Genomic DNA, 17,254 nt, shown 5'->3' with positions numbered 1-17,254 from the left:
AACTGAAATAAACCAGTCTGGTTTATAGAAGTTTGTTTTTTTTTTGAGATAACACATGAATAGTAAATAGAGGAAAAGAAAAACTAAAGCAATGAAGTTTAAAGTCAGTAAAAACTTTAAAATTATAAATTCTTTCCTGTCCATCAGTGAAGCTGATGCCTGTATGATTTTCTGCATCAAAGCTGCTTGGGCAGCAGGTGATTGATATATGCAGTTACAGACTCTGTAATGCATTTCAGATGGCTCTCTATATTGATATGGAGACAGGAACTTCTAAATACCCAGTGAGGTGTGTAGTGTAGGAAGGTTCTGTGGACTAAGAGGGCTGCAGGTTTGCTGTGTCCCCTGCAGCTGCTGCAGTGGCACTGCTGTCCCTAGGCCTGCAGCCGTGATGAGCGCTGGCTGTGCCACGTTCTGGTTGTGCACACTCACACACTTCAAAGTTCTCTCTCAGCTAATCCCAACAAACTCACTGTGTCCTTGTGTTGCTGCTGCTAAAAGCAGGTGACCCATTTCAGAGAGTAATTTGCTTTGTGAGGCTTAATTAGGAGTAAACCTCTAATCACTTTGTTTAATGTCCCCACAGGTACCGGAGCTTAAAGCATTTCAACTATGATGTCTGTCAGAGCTGTTTCTTTTCTGGCCGCACAGCCAAGGGGCATAAATTGCATTATCCAATGGTGGAGTATTGCATACCTGTGAGTACCAGTTTGCTCAGTGTTTCTAATGGATAACAACCCAGATTTGAGGTCTAAATATTTTTTCATAGTCTTTGTTACCTAGCCAGGATTTATTTTACATATGTTTAATATAATTTGTCTTCCTACTTTTCTCTTTGGGAGGTATCAAGAACTTTTCAGATTTTGCTGATTTTATGTAGGGAGTGTTTGGATTCTATAGAAATGGGCAGCAGTATCTCTGAGAGAACTTAAACTTCACTTCTGATTGGTAAAACAAAGCTTGAATATTAAATGTAACTGCTGTTCTTGTATACTAACATATATACACACACAATAAGGGTAAAAGCATGGCAGAGAAAAAGGACTTCCTTTACTATTGCTGTACCAATGGCAAAGAGTATTTAATATTCTAGTAATGCACATTAATATTTTTAGGGGGCTATGTTTTCAGGTCCAGCATTTCCTTGCTTTGTGAAAACGTGGCTAGAAATAGATTGTGTTTCATTCTGTTGTGTAATTGCTATTTACTGGGATATATAAAAGTTGATGTGTAGCTGAAAAAAAACCCCAAAGCCCAGAATTAATAGTTTCTAACCAGAAATGGTGTGAGATGTTTACCAGCAGTACCTGACAAAAATTAATTTTATAACACTGTATTTTCCTAATGATATTTCAAACACAATTTTTTAAAGGAGATTCCTAGGGGTCTTTCTTTACTGAAGGAGTGGCTGGGTTGCTACACACAAATACCATTCATGCTTTTTTTATCAGATAGCTGTTTGCAGTCAAGAATTCTACCTTAGAAATAAATTAATAGGATAATTTGTATGTGCTCTACACAACAGTGGTGAAAGGTCTGCATGCTCAGAAAAATTCAGACCAGAAAGTAACTAGAGCTGATTCAACAGTGCCAATTTTCAATAGTGTTACAAAATTCTGTGTGTTCTTCTAGTAGCAAAAATTCATTGAATTATTTGTCCCTTTTGATGTAGTTGTTGGACTTACTACCTGTGTTTTCCCTCTCTTTTTCTGTCTGGCGTGTCTTCTGTAATGGAATTCAAATTCTGTAAAATAGTGGTTTTACTTCATTATGGTCAGAAAATAAAAATGAGTAATATTAATGTATTTTCATTAAATCTATAACCAAATGTTAATATTTTATTGATAAATCTGCATGTCAGGGAATACTCTGAAGAACATTTTTTAAGTAGATTTGGTTTTTTTCAGCTAGTTTTAATGTTTATTATATTTTATTACATGACTATTCTAACCTCAGGATTTGGAGGTCTATGATTAAACATCATTAAAAATTCACTATTTTTCTGCTTATAAACCTCATCTAGTGGAACAGAAATACTCTTTTTTACTGTCTATAATATGCAGGAAATTCAGAAATTGAGGTGCAAGGAGTGTTGAAACAGATTATGCTGCTGGTCTGCAGGATAAGATATCCTTCCTGTTGTGTTAGTCAAATACAGATTACATCTGGTGTGGTATATTGTACTTTCCCTAGAATATTATGTTATCTTTCTCATGAATTCCAGGTTTTGTCTGAAGCAGCAGATTTGATATCTAAGATGAATTTTCAGGTCTTGTTAAACAAGTTCACATTGTGTAACCATGAGCCATCTCATTTACAAGTGAAGGCTGACAAACTGAAAATATATTCTGGAAATGGCTGGAATCGTCTCTGTTCCTGGAAGTCGGGATGGCTTACATTATAATGAAAATTTCTGTTACTGCTGCAGAAAAAAATGTAGTTTTGAGGCAATATTATGTGTAAAATAAGGTAGAGTAAGGCAAAAGCCCCTTCTTTCCATGAAATATAGGAGGGATGAGGTGACTCCTCTATGGGATAATAAGGGGAGTAAAATGACATTCTTGATCAGAGTGAAGGAAGGAAAGCCAGTCTAAAAAGGGGAAAAGGAAGGAACTTGAGGAAGTTTTAAGTAGAGAAGAAGAAAAGAAATGGCATATAATTCAGGTGATGCATAAAATTAGAGGTCCAGAGCGACCCCGGTTAATTTGAAAGTGGAATATGAGAGCTGGAATTTTATTTGGGTCCTGATGTAAGTGTACTCTGCTACCTCCATGTCTGTAAAAAGAAATGACCCATTATACGAACAGACCTAGATGCTGTTAGACTTCCATAATCAGTACCCACATGCAAATTATTTTAACTAGCCTTATCCAGTCTAGGTCTGGAATAAAGACTTGATTTCATGAAAAGAATCCTGTATTATTTAGTCTTGCTATTTGTAATAATGCTCTGTGGTTGGTATACTAATTTGTTGCTAATCCTCTCTACATATTGAACTCATTAAATGTGATACAGTAGTCAAGAATTGTAAAATTTTTTGCAGTTAGTAGAATAGCTTATATGTTTAAATGGAATAATGCTTGAAAAATAGCATAGTCCTGGGTCTGTGAAATAAAATAAAAGCACCAAAGACCACTGAATTGTTCCTTAGAATCCATTATATTACAGTACAAATAGCTTGAACAGGAAGGGTGCATCTTCTCTGCCTTTTCAACTAAATTCAAAGGCTGTTGATGTTAAAATGGTGCTTTCTTTGCCAGTGTTGAAAAGCAGAGTACAAATGCATGTACTCACCAAACTGCATTAATAAAATCTAGCTTCCCTTTTTTACTGCTAATGCATATTAATACATTTTTATCAAGAATACTAGCAATAAATAGGTAAAAAAATGCTTCCATTACTTAAGCTGACATTTAGAACTGGAGCTTAGTCACAGATGGATGGAAGACCATTTAATTGTCTTCATGTGAATGGTTCAGTGTAGGGTGTAAAGGGATTTCTCAGAAGCACAGTAAGTTCTTACCAAATTTAAAATAATTTGGAGGATGGGTTTAAGAATATGTTCTCTATTGTAATGACTTTTGTGATATTTGCTTTAGGTAAGAATTGCTTCATAATTTCAGATTAGGACCATTTACTCCTCATAGTTATATGTAGTTACTGCATTCTAATCTGTAATGCCATTTTGCATTTGTCCTAGCTTGCAATTTAGTTTTCTTGATGCTGGGGGAAAAAAAATCATTTTAATAATGATTCAGTTATGTCTCTTCTTTCATCCAGGATTTAGAGATAGGTGTGAGAAGCATCTGAAAACATAATTCTCTCTTAGGTAGTAGAAATGCAAAATTATTCTCATTTATTTTTCACCTTTACATAATCTTTGTCAGAAAAGATGGGGAAATAAGAATTTTAATGTAAAATTTTACACGGATGTGTAAAAATATTGTCAGATTTTCCTAGCATCTAATTTGAGAGTAGTCCTGTATAACTACCTACACAGTTTATTTTTAGATTTTTTTGAATTGGAAATCCTCTCAGTAGTGGCACTTGTGTTATATTAATGTGGTTGTGCATAATGACAGCATACTTTAGGGAGGTTCACATCTCTTCTGGGAATCAGTTTCTCTGTGTGTATTAAAACAGCTAATTGGTTTTGTGTTAGCTATAATAAATGTAATTAAGAGAATGATGACTTAGGTTTTGACTCGTCCTTTTACATAGCTAGATGCAGTGAAAGGAATAAGAATGTGGGCTTCCATTTGAAAAAGACATTACTGAGAAATAAATAAAATTAAATATATATGTATTATAAATATTCTATACTATTTATTAATTTTCACATATTTATTGTAATTTTTATATTATATGTTATGTAATTTAGAGCTCTACAATTAGTTTATTACAATCTTGGTACTGCTCTTTTACCAATGAATACTTGTTCTATTTCCAATATACTGAAAGCAGACACCAACTGGGTTTTTAAGATATGTATAGAAAATGTATTTCACCATGCTCATTTTTTTTTTCCACTGCTTTCCTGGTTTCTTCAATTTTTATTGGATTACAAATAATTGTATCTTAGTTTGTTGCTTATAACTCTATTTGTGCCTGGCTGGTGTATTGAAGAGCACTGATGCCAGTTTGTCAATTGTTATGATGTTTTTAGTTGGGTATGGCAGCCATGGATATAAAATATTTCTTCCTGAACTTTGTCTTGCTCTAAGAACTGAGATTTTAAATTCAGTTTGAAGGCATGGTCTTTTGACTGAATTTTCAGTGAAGGAAAGTATTTTTTCTTTGCTTTTGAAGTAGGTCTGAAGCAATAGTGCTATTTGTAGTATTGATTTGTGTGGAAATAGCCAAGATGTCATGATGTAAGCAAGCGTACAAGGTACCTGCTAGTTTTAATTTAGAAGATAGATTCTACACAACGGTTCCTGGCTATTCTTTTTTTAGAGGAAAGTGTTTTGGTACATCTCCCTTGGCATGATTTTGGACTGGATTGTATTTTGTGGTTATATGCCCAAAAGAAAAAAAAGACCCATTTTTTAGAATTGCACCTTATTTGTATGTAAGTTAAAATAGTTCTTTCAAATCTGCTCAAATTTCACTTGTTAGTATTTGCAGTGCTCAGTCAGTACACAGTCATATTAGTCCTCTTTCTGAGAATCAGGTTGTCATACCAAATAAAGAATACACCAGAGGAAAAATTTTGGCAGCTCAGTAGACATTTATTTCTACAATGTGTAGGTATTAAAATTTTCATTCCTTGGCCTTGGGGCAGAGTTCCATCTGTTGGAGTTACTGTTGCATGAGAGTGAGCAGCCCTTTGCACAGCCTCATGTTCCTTCTTTGGATGGTGCAGTGGTTGGAGAGATGCTTTTTGTGAACGATTTTGTGAACCCTCCCTGGATTCACTTTTTTTATTAAAATTCAGGGGTTCAAACAGCCCTTGGTCACAAATTTACTCTGTTGGGTACTTTTTAATGCCGCATATGAGAAGCTCCTATCAATGCCAGTTTGTTTTACTATTTCTATTGCTCATCTGAAATGCATTACAGAGTCTGTAACTGCATATATTATACATACATTAAGATATCTAGATGAATACAGAAATATTTTTAGGTTTTGACAGCAGAGAATAGTTTGCCTGACCTGCCTCTAGGCCTCTTGGTAGTACTTCAGGAAAATGATGACAAAACTGAAGCCTTCCTGTCTATTTTCCACATGGTTGTCCATTGGCTTTGGCATCCTTTGATGCTGACAGGCTTCTCCCAAAGCAGAGGGTACAGGAATGCAATTTGTAGTTTGTTACAGTCTGGCCTGGATGTCTGTAAAAGCTGTTGCAAATCTTCAGGTATTTCTGGAGGTGAATGGTCATGTTTTCTTTACTGGAGTTGCAAGAGAAAATGCTCCATAGTACCAGCTGGAAGGGGATGTTCTGTTGAAATACTCAGCCCAGTCTGAGCACATACACTTTAAAGGCAGACTGTATACTATTGTTCCTCCTGCAGATCTCTTTATTGCCATTTTTGCCTTGTATTTTATGCCTGTATGTATCCCTGCTTTTGTAGTAGAAGTTAGCTGAATAGTATTACCAAAGTTGTGCTGCCACTATTGCTGTGATTATCACCAGTTAAAGGGATTTTTAAAAGCAGTTGAATAAATTTTAATTTTGGTCCCAGGATAGGGTGGTGGGCAGGGAAGGAGCAAAGAGGGATGGGGTTAAGCACTTACTAGTTTTGGAAGAGGCTGCATCAGTCAGAACCAGTAAAAAAGCTGCTGGGAGGGATGGAAAATGTTGATTTTAACTTGTAAATTAGACTTTTAGAATCTTGTGGCTAATTTATATCCTAATCTTACTCTGTGGTAGTAAGGAGACCACTGAATCAGTCTGAGTTTGTTACTCAGGCACTAATTATTCTTATCAGGCCTGCTTGTGCTTTTGAACAGTGCCTGTACACTGGCCACCACTTCATCATTTTTGACTCTGAAATACTAAAGGTAGTGGCAGAATCCTATAGGAAGAGATTTGGAAGAGAACTGGAGAAAATGTTTATGAAAATCTTGGCTATTGCAGCAGAGAATGGTTTAGCACATACCATTCCCATCTTGTGGTAGAATTTTCCATTGTAGGTCTAGAATGGGAGGCAGTGAGGGCTATGTCTTACCAATTTATTTTTTCTCTTTTTAAATTTTTCTCAAAAATTAAATTTTTGTGGTTTTCAAGACTAGATATAAATGTTTAGCTTAAGACTTGAACATGTATCAATTTTTTTCTAATCTATAAAGTAATTGGTAGATGCATTTATTGCTGGGAATTTGAAGTCTTGCTATTATTTTCCAGTAGAAAATGGTGCCTTAGCATTATTATTGTACCATATCTCAGGACACTAAAAGGCAATTATAGTGTAACTGAAATTTTAAGGTTCTTCCTTGTATTCTTTTCAGAACAGCACCAGCAGTATTAATCAATAATAATCAATAATATTGACATTAAATCAGTACTATTTAGCAATGTTGAATTTATTTTTTTTTTAAAGACAACATCTGGAGAAGATGTGCGGGACTTCACGAAGGTGCTGAAGAATAAATTCCGGTCCAAGAAGTATTTTGCAAAGCATCCCCGGCTTGGCTACTTACCTGTGCAAACAGTGTTGGAGGGTGACAACCTGGAGACGTAAGCTTGGTTTATAGAGCAGTGCCTCCTGGGGTCACTGGCCTGTTCCATCAGAAACAAAAAGCTGAAACTCAAAAAAAGCCAACAACAATTGCAGAGCCTTGTGCTATATTATTCTGTACTGTTTCACATTATTTGCAGATCTTCTCTATTATTTTTGAAAGTAACATATTTTATGCTTAGATTTTTATCAGCATTGTATTATAAAGCCATGGACTTTACAATGTCCATGGTAATGGACAAAGCAGGTAATTTTGGACGGGGCTGAATAGCTGTTTTACAGAGAATACTTTTGAGGAGACTGGGTTTTTGGAACTGCACTGCTTATTTGAATATGCCAAAATTCCTGGAATTAGAAATTTTTGAGTTAATTAGGGTCCTACAGGCTTCAGAAATATTGGTGGCCTAATCAGAGAGAGCACTCTTAGTGTCTCCATGGTATTATTTATGGCGCTGACAGAAGTGCTCTACTTTATTTACTCACTTGGCAGTTGTCAGCAAAAGACACTCTTACAAGAGCAAAAATTAAGATGTGTTGACAGGGTGCTAGAATTAGTATCATGGCTTGACTGTCCCTCACATCCTGGAGTCTGTGGCATTGCTGCACTGTCTGAACACAACATAGCAACAGCCCATGCGAGGCTTCAGCAAAGATGCTCTGCATCCACGCAGCAGCTCAGTGCCAGTGCCCACAGTCTGAGGGCTTTCATGACTGTAGGGCTGTGCCTTTCATTTGCAATAAGTAAACAAAACCTTCTCATTAGCAGTTTAAGAGACAGGAGGAAGTAATCTGAAAACTGTCTGATTGATAGTCTGGCTTCTAAGGAAGCAATGAACATTCAAATGTTGCCTACCAGGGCAGTCTTCAGCTACCACCAACGCAGGAAAGCAAAGCTGCTTTAATGTGGTGGAAGTTTGCCAATGCTGCCAGAAAATGGAATGATAAAACTATAATCACAGGTCAGAATAAAATTCTGTTGGTCCAGTCATGTGGGAAATATACAGATAAATTGTCAGCACCATGCTGAGAAAACTCTTGGTATTGGCTCTCTGCCCTGCAGGTGGCAAAACTCAGTAATACGTTCCTGCCAATAAAAAAAAATTAAAGAAAATAAAAAACTCTTATAGTTATTCAAGTGTGAGAATGTAATACAATATGTATTGACCTCATTATTTTCATGCCTAAGGAAAAGAAGCATTGATAACTGTGACTTATGGGGGAGGTTTATTGGTGGGGTTTTGCACCCCACTTTTTTTTAATACATTTTATTGTTTGCTTTAAAATGAAGTTCCAGTACTTGAGCAGAGTTTAAATGAATTGATTATGGTTTATGAACTGCAGTTCAATCAATAACATGATTTGGATTTTTCTTTAAATTGATTTTTATGTAACAAAATTAAGTATGTAGGTCAGTCTTCTGCCTCTCCGTGACAAGTGGCAGTATTTGTTGATGTCACTTCTCTACATCAATTGTTACTTGTTCAGGGTGGGTTGCTGTTTAAAGTATTTTGTGTTTCTCCAGCTTTTTCTTGCTTAAATAAGTACTTAAGTTTTTGCTTCATAGTTTAATTCTTTCTCTCTCTCTTTTTTCTTCTTTTTTTTGTGTCTTCCTTACAGTCCTATCACTCTCATCAGTATGTGGCCAGAGCAATATGAGTGAGTATGCAGAACCCCTTTATCTGGAAAGCCTCATTTGCCAGTTGATTTCTTTTAGCTCAGTTGCAGCTAATCTGATGTCCCTGAATGGGACTATAGGGCACAGCTGACCCAAAGCAATAACGCCCTTGGGAATATAGTGCATGTATTTATTTGTCATCAGTCTAACTTGATTTAAAAATAATGTTCTCTATATCATGAATTGCTTTAGACACCGCTAATTTTTTTTATTATTATTTTTAAATTAGTCCTTCCCAGTCTCCACAGCTGTTTCATGATGACACACACTCCAGGATAGAACAGTATGCTACTAGGTAAGAGAGACGTGGTTTCTCACTAGTCCGTTGCATTTTGTGGTTGATTCCTGCAGTTTTTAATGCACACTACTGGTTAGATATTATTTTTTAAAAATATATCTTTCTCTGTGCTTACAAGATTTGCTTCTTAAATCATCAGGTTCTTATTATGATCATATTAAAAGTAAAATATATGTGTTGAATCTATCATCTCTGATACAGAGTGGAAGCTGCTGCAAAATTGCGTTATTTCTAAAATGTGTCATCATTGGTTTCTTTCTTAATTTTTAACCTTTGAAATAAACAGAACATGTTCTATATATAGGTTTTCCCAGGAGGGTATTAGAGCCAGGGTTTTTTTTTTCTTCTGTGATAGGCTGACACTCTGCATTACTGTTGGCTTTTAGCAGAATAGGTTGCAATTACTGATGTTTTATGTTGTGGCTTTTGTGGGGTCACCCTAGTCCTGCTATGATAAAATATCTGTTATGCCAAGTCCATCTCAATGTCTGTGTTTTGTTAACTAACTTCTGTACATTCAGAGCTGGTGATCACAGAATCATTAAGGCAGGAACAGACCTCTAAAATCATCAAGACCAGCCATTAATTCAGCATGACTGTGTTCACCACTAAACAATGTCCCCAAGTGCCTCTCCCACGTGCCTTTTGAGCACTTCCAGGGAAGGTGGTTCCAACTCTTTCTTGGGCAGCCTATTCCAATACCAGACCAGCTTTTCACAGAAGAAACTTTTTGTAATATCTAACCTAAACCTCCCCTGGCACCACTCAAGGCCATTTCTCTCATCTGGAGTTAAGGGCATGATGATGGTGAAATACTAACCAGAGACACCCTCTCAAAAATAACTACCATGGGAACTGACTAGGTTTTTCTTTGGGTGGTTTTGTTCTTGTATCTGATCTCCACAACTGAAAAGCCATTTTAACTTTTTTTATTTCTTTGAATAAAAATTCAGAGTGCATGTTTAAATTAATAGCATTCTAATTTATGGGCAACTTAAAATTCTTCAGACCAGTTTTTTTAAAATGCCTAGGATATGCTGCACTTGATCTATGCAGTAAGAGAAAATAGGAATAGGGCAGGAAATCAAGGTGAAGGGCTACCCACAGTCAGCCTATTTTTTTTTTTGTCTCCCAACAGCAAATATTTTCATGCTTCATTAGTAGTATAGCAAAATGACTTACAAAGTTATTACAGAGCTTTTGGTTATTTAAAACATGTCATTCATATTAATCACCCAACATTTCTTTGAATCTATAACTTAGGCCATGTTGTAATTAATTAAAACCCCTGAACAGACAAATTTCTCTAGAGAGATGGAAGAATTTTCTGTCTACCTGTGTCCTCTTTTCAGCCTATGGTGCCACAATGCTGTGGCTTTTTGTATCCAGATGAAGCTCAAAATCTGGACTGTCATTAAGGATCAGTGGCGATACTAGGTGTGCAATACCTGCTTTCCCTCTCCTCCCCCTCACCTCTTACCAGTTCTGCTTAGGATGAGATTAGCTGAAGATGGACTGTGCAGTTCTGAATTATCATTCAGGATACAAACCTAAATCTGTTCCTGTTATGTGCCAACATTGCTTAGCAAAATTGATAATTTACTACTAATTGCCTCATAGGGAATCTGTCTAAAACTACTCAGGATTATTTTTCTTCTAGTAATAAAATCTAGAAAAAGACATAATTCTGTGTCTTTCATATAATTTTTATTGTGTCCTTTCTAGTTGAATCTGTTAATTATATGTTATATATAAAATAGTAAATCGTTTTTATTGTCCTAGTCTTTTCAGCTAAGCATCTTTAAAGAAATATTTTCAGGGCTTCCCTAATGAGACAGTGCCCAGCAGAAACAGAGGGCTTAAAGCCTTCACTGTCTCTGGTTGGAGAACATTCAACTCCCACTTTTCTGTTCACAAAATCCCCTGCCTGGAATGAGGTACCATCTCCCTGTTCTTGTACTGTGTCACCTCTGAGTTGCTTCTAATTTCCTTCCTCAGCTTTCAGATTCTATCATACCCTGAAGGCTTTTTGCTACTCTAGGGTCCCTTCCCTGTCTCTCTGTGCTCCCTGATTAGGGCCATCTGCTGGCTCCATATAGTATCTCAGGCAAATACTCATTACTGATGGGAATCCTAAATGTGACGATATCGGTGTAATCTGCATTTGTGAGTTGAAATATCTGTTACTCACTAAGGGATTCAGGGCAGGCCCTTCTCTCTTGAAAGTAATGGGGATTGTACTACTTCCCTGTGTGACAAAGGAACTGTCAAGATTAATTTCTAGAATTATGTTTCATCAAAAGATTTAAAGATGCTGAGTTTAGCAGCTTTATAAAGGTGACTTGTAAGCATGTTGCTCACTGTGAACTAGATTTGTTTGAGATGTCCTAGAGCAGAGATGATCTGATTTGTCCTGAGTCACTTCAGAGATTCTCTTCCCTTCAGGGGAGATGTGGAGCACAATGTCCCAATCCAGCCAAGGTGGAATAGACAATCAAGTTGACATTCAGTGTGTGCCTTCATTTATTCCTCATCTTTGACCTCAGGAATAGTAACAAATGTAGAGAAGGGCAAAGTTGCTCCATTCTAAAAGAAGTCACCAGAGTTCCCTGTTCTTTAGAGCCTTGCACACTCCTTTCAAAAGGAAGTTTGAAGATGTCTATAGTAATGCATAATGCACTAATTAAGATATCTTTATAGTAAAGGAAATAGCCTTGTTTGGTACAGTTGAATATATGTGTAGAGCATTAAGTGTTGCTAAATTTTTATGTACATCTCTTTTATACATAAGGTACATCTTTCCTGTATACCTGAACAGATAGAAAGTTTCTGCTTTGATTTTAAAGAACTGTGTGACCTTGTATATACAGTTGAATAATCTGGTCTTTTTAGATTAATTGCTTCCAAAATGAGGAAGTGTAGGCAACGATTCCCTGCAATTATACTGCTTTTTGTGGTGTTTCACAGGACTTGTCTGTCCACAGTGTGGTATTATTTGCCGAGTATAATTTCAGATGTTGCATGTTCTATATTTAAAAAGGATTCATCCTCTTTTGTTAGTCCAGCTTTAGAAAATTCAAAAAGAAAACCATCTGTGAAAACATCTCTTTAACTAATTTTGCTATGCGAGTTGTGGTGATGCTAATGATAATTATGATAGAGGGAGAAAATACACTTTTTTGTTGCTGTTTGGCAAGTAGAATTAATTAATGATAGCACAAGTTTCTCATAAAAGTCCTCTGAATTATAGGTTTTCATCACAAAATCTAGGAGTTTATTCCTAATCATGTATAGAAAGATTGCCATATCTGAGCTGTTTCTAAGTAAAATTGATTTTCCCACTGCCACTGTTTAAATTGTGCAGCATGTTGTCTGAAAGCCATGGTCTTTCCTTTTCAGGCTTGCACAGATGGAAAGGACCAATGGCTCCTTCCTCATGGACAGCAGCTCCACCACAGGAAGCGTGTAAGTAACTCAGACTCACTGTGCCTCTCAGGAGCTTTGGTTATAGGTTCATGCTAAAATCTTCAGCAGTTCTAACACAGGATTTAGTGCCAGTGAGAGCAGCTAATATGTATGAGCCCAAGGATGTCTCCATAAGTTTAATTATCCCAAGCACCAGTTGTAGAAATTGGTGATGTTCACTTGATGGTGTGTGGGAACTCTGTGTTTGTCAGCCATTCTGCTTCAAAAGGGGGCATATTTCATGTCACTCCTAAAAGGCCTGCAGCTCTGTGCCTTCTACTTTGTATTCCTTTTCTGCTTTTATCATAGTATAAAATAAAATAATCCTTTTCTAGGCTTTTGCTAGACCCTAGACAACTTTCTTATTAAAATAAAAAATCATCTATACTTTGAAGATTCTTCTAAGTGAGAACAGTATTGCTGCTTCTTGTTTATATTTCAATTTTCTGGCTGCTGAAACAGCATCTGTTTGTACCTGGAATTGTCCTGTAATAAACATAGTCCAACATTAGTTTTACCAATTTTCTCTTTTTTTTTTTTTAATTATGTGTCATCTCTATTGTAAAAACTAATTAAAATGCATTGGTTCTATGCTTGGAAAACATAGAACCCCTTGAATTGCTGATGGATTAAATAATTTTTTTTTAATGTAGAAACAAATTTTTTAACCTCACTTTATTATCAGTTCAGTTGATTAAATCAGCATTGTAGGACTCTGCCCCTTCTAAGTTATTAACAAATACCGTCAGCCTTTTTAAAGAGGAAAACTGAAATTGTTCTTGTTCAGCTTTAGTTTAAAAATACTGTAGGTCTCAATAATACTTTCATTTACTGTTTTAAAATTTAATAATGAAATTATTCTATCTGTAGGTAGGTAGTACACTATTAACAATTTGAAATTTAAAATACTTTGCTTGAAAGAAGCACATGTGACCCCCTTTAAATGTTGCCTCTTTCGTGATTAATTAACTCTATTTACATACCAAATAAAACTTTTTCATGCGAACTGTTTTAATGTGTTTCTGTCATTGGCACACTCACCAGTGAGAGAAGTGCAGCCAAAATATTCCCTTTTGATTTCTCTTCCACAAAAAAAGAAGAGCAAACATACTGTCATTTGGCAGGAAAGCTGCAAACTTGAAGGCAGCTAAATGCTCATACACTTGAGTTGTGTATTTTGAGATTAATGAGTCTACTCAGATACAAAGACAAAACAACCATCCATCCCAATGGTGAAAAGCAGGGTGTGTGCTTGATTTTTACTGGTAAATCAGCTGTTGATTTTAAAGCAATTTCCCTGCATTCCTTTTCCTTAGAAAAAAAAATCAAGATGGAAAGCTTGTGTACCAACAAGTGAGAGGGACCTCTGAATTTGGGTCTCAGTCAGGGGACTGTTACACAAACAAAATATGGGCAAGAAAGTTACCCTGTACACAATGGCACCTTCTGTTTTATTTGCAGATTACAATGCATGCTCTCATTAAGTACTGAAGTACTCAAAATTCTGAAGACCTGTGGTTTAAAGTTTAAACTATATTCATAGAATCATTTAGGTTGGAAAAGACCTTTAAGACCACTGATCCAACTGTCCAAGTCCACCACTAAACCATGTTCCCGAGTGCCACATCTACCTCCCCTAAATGCCTCCAGTGATGGTGACTCAAACCACTGCCCTGGGCTACCTGTTCCAGTGCTTGACAGCCCTTCTTGATGGAGAGGTTTTTCCAGGGAACTACAGAGCTATGAAGTTTGTATCCCAGTTTGGATCAGAAATTGCTGAAACATTGGGAGTTTAGGATTATAGTTCAAACTTATATTTTTAAATGCCTCTTAACATAGAAATGGGGATGGTTTAACCATTCTTATATGGATAGGATTCAAAGGAGCAATTTAAAATGTGAATACATGTTTTTTCAGTTTAGATGTAGAGCTCTGAGCCAAGCTGCTTTTTTTTTTTTTTTTACAGTATTATTTCAAACATTCAGGAAACAATTATTAATTTGGAAATCAAATTCTTTGCTTCTCATAATTGGATTTCTGCTTCATGATCTTATTTTTATCGGTCCTGAAGAGTCCCTCAGTTTAATGTGAAAATAGAACAGAGGCAGTGTTGCACTTGATTTTGAAAGTTACTTCTTTGGTCTTATCAAGTTCACAATACTTTTAACATCCTTCATGCTTCAGAGATTATGTGTAAGAAGTCATCTACATTTGAATAAGAGAACTTCTGCTCTTAGTTAAACATAATGAGTTTATTTTCAAGAGCATTTTGCAATATGCCATTTGATTAAGAAAGCACTCATCAAAGATAATTCTTGGGTTTTAACTAACCTGTTTTCTTGAGTGTCATTGTGACTTTTATCTCTCTGACTAAGCCTTTCCAATACTCCCCTTTTCAAAAGATATGTGAAGTCCATTAAAAAATGCTTTTTCCTTAATCAGAAAAATAGTTGTAAATAGCAAAAAAAAAAAAAGGCATGGTCTCTACTGTAGTGTGCCCAGCTTCTTTAAAACCATTCTAATGCTCTCATGCATGAATTTTCTGGTACAAATACACTGAATAGAAATGTTTTCCCGTTTTCCCTTCATTTCATCTTCTCCTGACATTACACAGTTCTAAATGTTTAGGCTAGAATGTTGTGATGAATTTTATTTGGCTTTAATTCATACAAAAGCATCTCTCTCTCTAAAGCAGACTTACCTATCCACAAATTAAGATGAGCGTAAGGAGAAAATTAAGTCTTTACAACAAGGAATGATAAATAGTGTTCCTAACAGAAAACCATGCCTCACAATTTGATAAATCATTATCAAATTGTATTAGAATGAAAATAAAAATTGTTAGAGAAATAGGACAAGAGTCTAACTCTCCTATTCCTGTAACGTATGAACTATCCTAACCAGCCCATACTGAAGTGAATTGCAGTGGGCATAATATAAATACTTTCAGAAAAAATGCAGAGACTTAATAGCTGTTTCTGGTTTGTGCCTTTACTAGCAGTTATCTTCATGTCCACGACATTGTTGATGCTATTTCACACTCATCTTAAGGCAGAGTTGGAGCATATCTGAAATTTTATTTGTTAGGGGACTCTGCACTCAGTTTCAAAAGTAGGAACAGGTTCAGAAGTGAAGGTCATTGATACTTTTACCTGGCACTGCTTCTTAATGTGGTGTAAGTCAAACTGGAGCCCCAGTACACAATAACTGAATACTGTGACATGATGTAAGGGGTTAAAAGGTATCTTGTCACAAGGAGAAACTCATTTCATGAGATGGTAAAATTAGGAGAAGACCAAGTAAATTAGATAAAGTATTTTTGAGTACCTTTTGCATCCTTATTCTAGTATGTCTCATAGCATCAGTATGTCGATGTACACTTTATTTGGACTAGAACACATGGTGCTTAGTATGAGAGCTACAGCAAAAATTACAATTGTTAATGAGGCAAGTTCACAAATAGCCACATCTTCCTATCTTAAATCAAATTTAGCAGTTTTCTAAATCAGATAAAATAATGCACTGATGAAAAGTGATGGTCAAGAAATCTATATTTTCTTCCTACAACATAGTCAAATAAAACAGAGGTTATATGCAGCTTTATTTGCCTCTTGCTTCCTCTATGCACAATGCATGTTTTGGAATAGACATCTTGAAAATATATGTCCATAAAGAGAATAGGATCCTTCAAAGGCTGTTTTCCCTGGGTTTCTTTGTTGGGGTGTTCTTTTCCTCTGAGATGTACTTCTTTCAAGTCTGACCTTCTGAGATGTCTCGTTTGCTGCTTTTTACTATGGTGAAATGCAGAATAGAAACTGCAGCCTCTACTGTCAAAGGACTTTGTGTACTTCTAGTTGTTCCTCAAAGCACACAGGGTATTCAATAAAACAACCAGGAAGAATGAGCAATTAAATTTTACATGATGCTTTTATTTTGATTGCTGATCACCCTCTCCTACCACTTCAACAGAACTATGTCCCAGATTCTCCAAATGAAAGTATTTGCCTGGCATAGAACAATGACCTTATGTTGCAGGTCATTTGAAGCCCTGTCCTGGGACTACTGTGCAACTAATGAATCTATCCTAATTAAAGTTATGAGGTTTGTTGGTTCAGGTTCAAGATTGTGTTTTTTCAAACTAGTAATTTTGCAAGACAGACCAAAGGTAGAAAACATGGTGAAAATACAGTTTTGCTTCAGAAGACTTCCTTTATCAAGTGCCTGTGAGGAAAGCATGCTGTCAGTTGCAATGTGTGATGCCTAAAAAAAGAGCAATCAATATTCACAGCCTCTCCAGTAGGCTTTCTGAGGCTCTGAACCAGTGGGAGAGAAGGGAAATGAAGCTTTTTCTAGACTGAATAACTTTGAGACTAAAATATAAAATTAGCTGTATTTGGCTGTGTTGATCTCATCTACTGGACCACAATATAGTATATAAGCATTTATTGTATTGTAAACTCATTGTGCAAACTCTTTTTTAAAAGCCTCTATAAGTTTCATTAAAAATTGAGGTTACACCTAATGCAAAATCTTGACAGATTCTCATGTTTAACAACTGACAATAAATATAATAAATCCAGCTTCATGGAGCCTTATTTTTAAAAAGATTCTGTTTAGGTGTCCTAAATTTTGTTT

At 35.9% G+C, this 17,254-nt stretch overlaps 1 protein-coding gene across 2 annotated transcripts in view; it reads left to right on the top strand.

Moving 5' to 3' along the window:
- Positions 1–17,254, top strand: part of UTRN (utrophin) — a 341,691-nt gene that overhangs the window by 307,765 nt on the left and 16,672 nt on the right. For both annotated transcript variants that reach the window (XM_054514244.1, XM_036379859.2), the window contains 5 exons: positions 587–698; positions 7,044–7,180; positions 8,799–8,837; positions 9,086–9,151; positions 12,554–12,619. In XM_054514244.1, coding sequence (XP_054370219.1) covers positions 587–698; positions 7,044–7,180; positions 8,799–8,837; positions 9,086–9,151; positions 12,554–12,619 — 420 coding nt within the window. The remainder of the gene's footprint in view (positions 1–586; positions 699–7,043; positions 7,181–8,798; positions 8,838–9,085; positions 9,152–12,553; positions 12,620–17,254) is intronic.

The sequence above is a fragment of the Molothrus ater genome, chromosome 3, assembly GCF_012460135.2.
Source record: "Molothrus ater isolate BHLD 08-10-18 breed brown headed cowbird chromosome 3, BPBGC_Mater_1.1, whole genome shotgun sequence".
NCBI lineage: Eukaryota > Metazoa > Chordata > Aves > Passeriformes > Icteridae > Molothrus > Molothrus ater.
The sequence above is the reverse complement of the archived record's forward strand: the minus strand, read 5'-3'. Positions and strand labels throughout refer to the sequence as shown.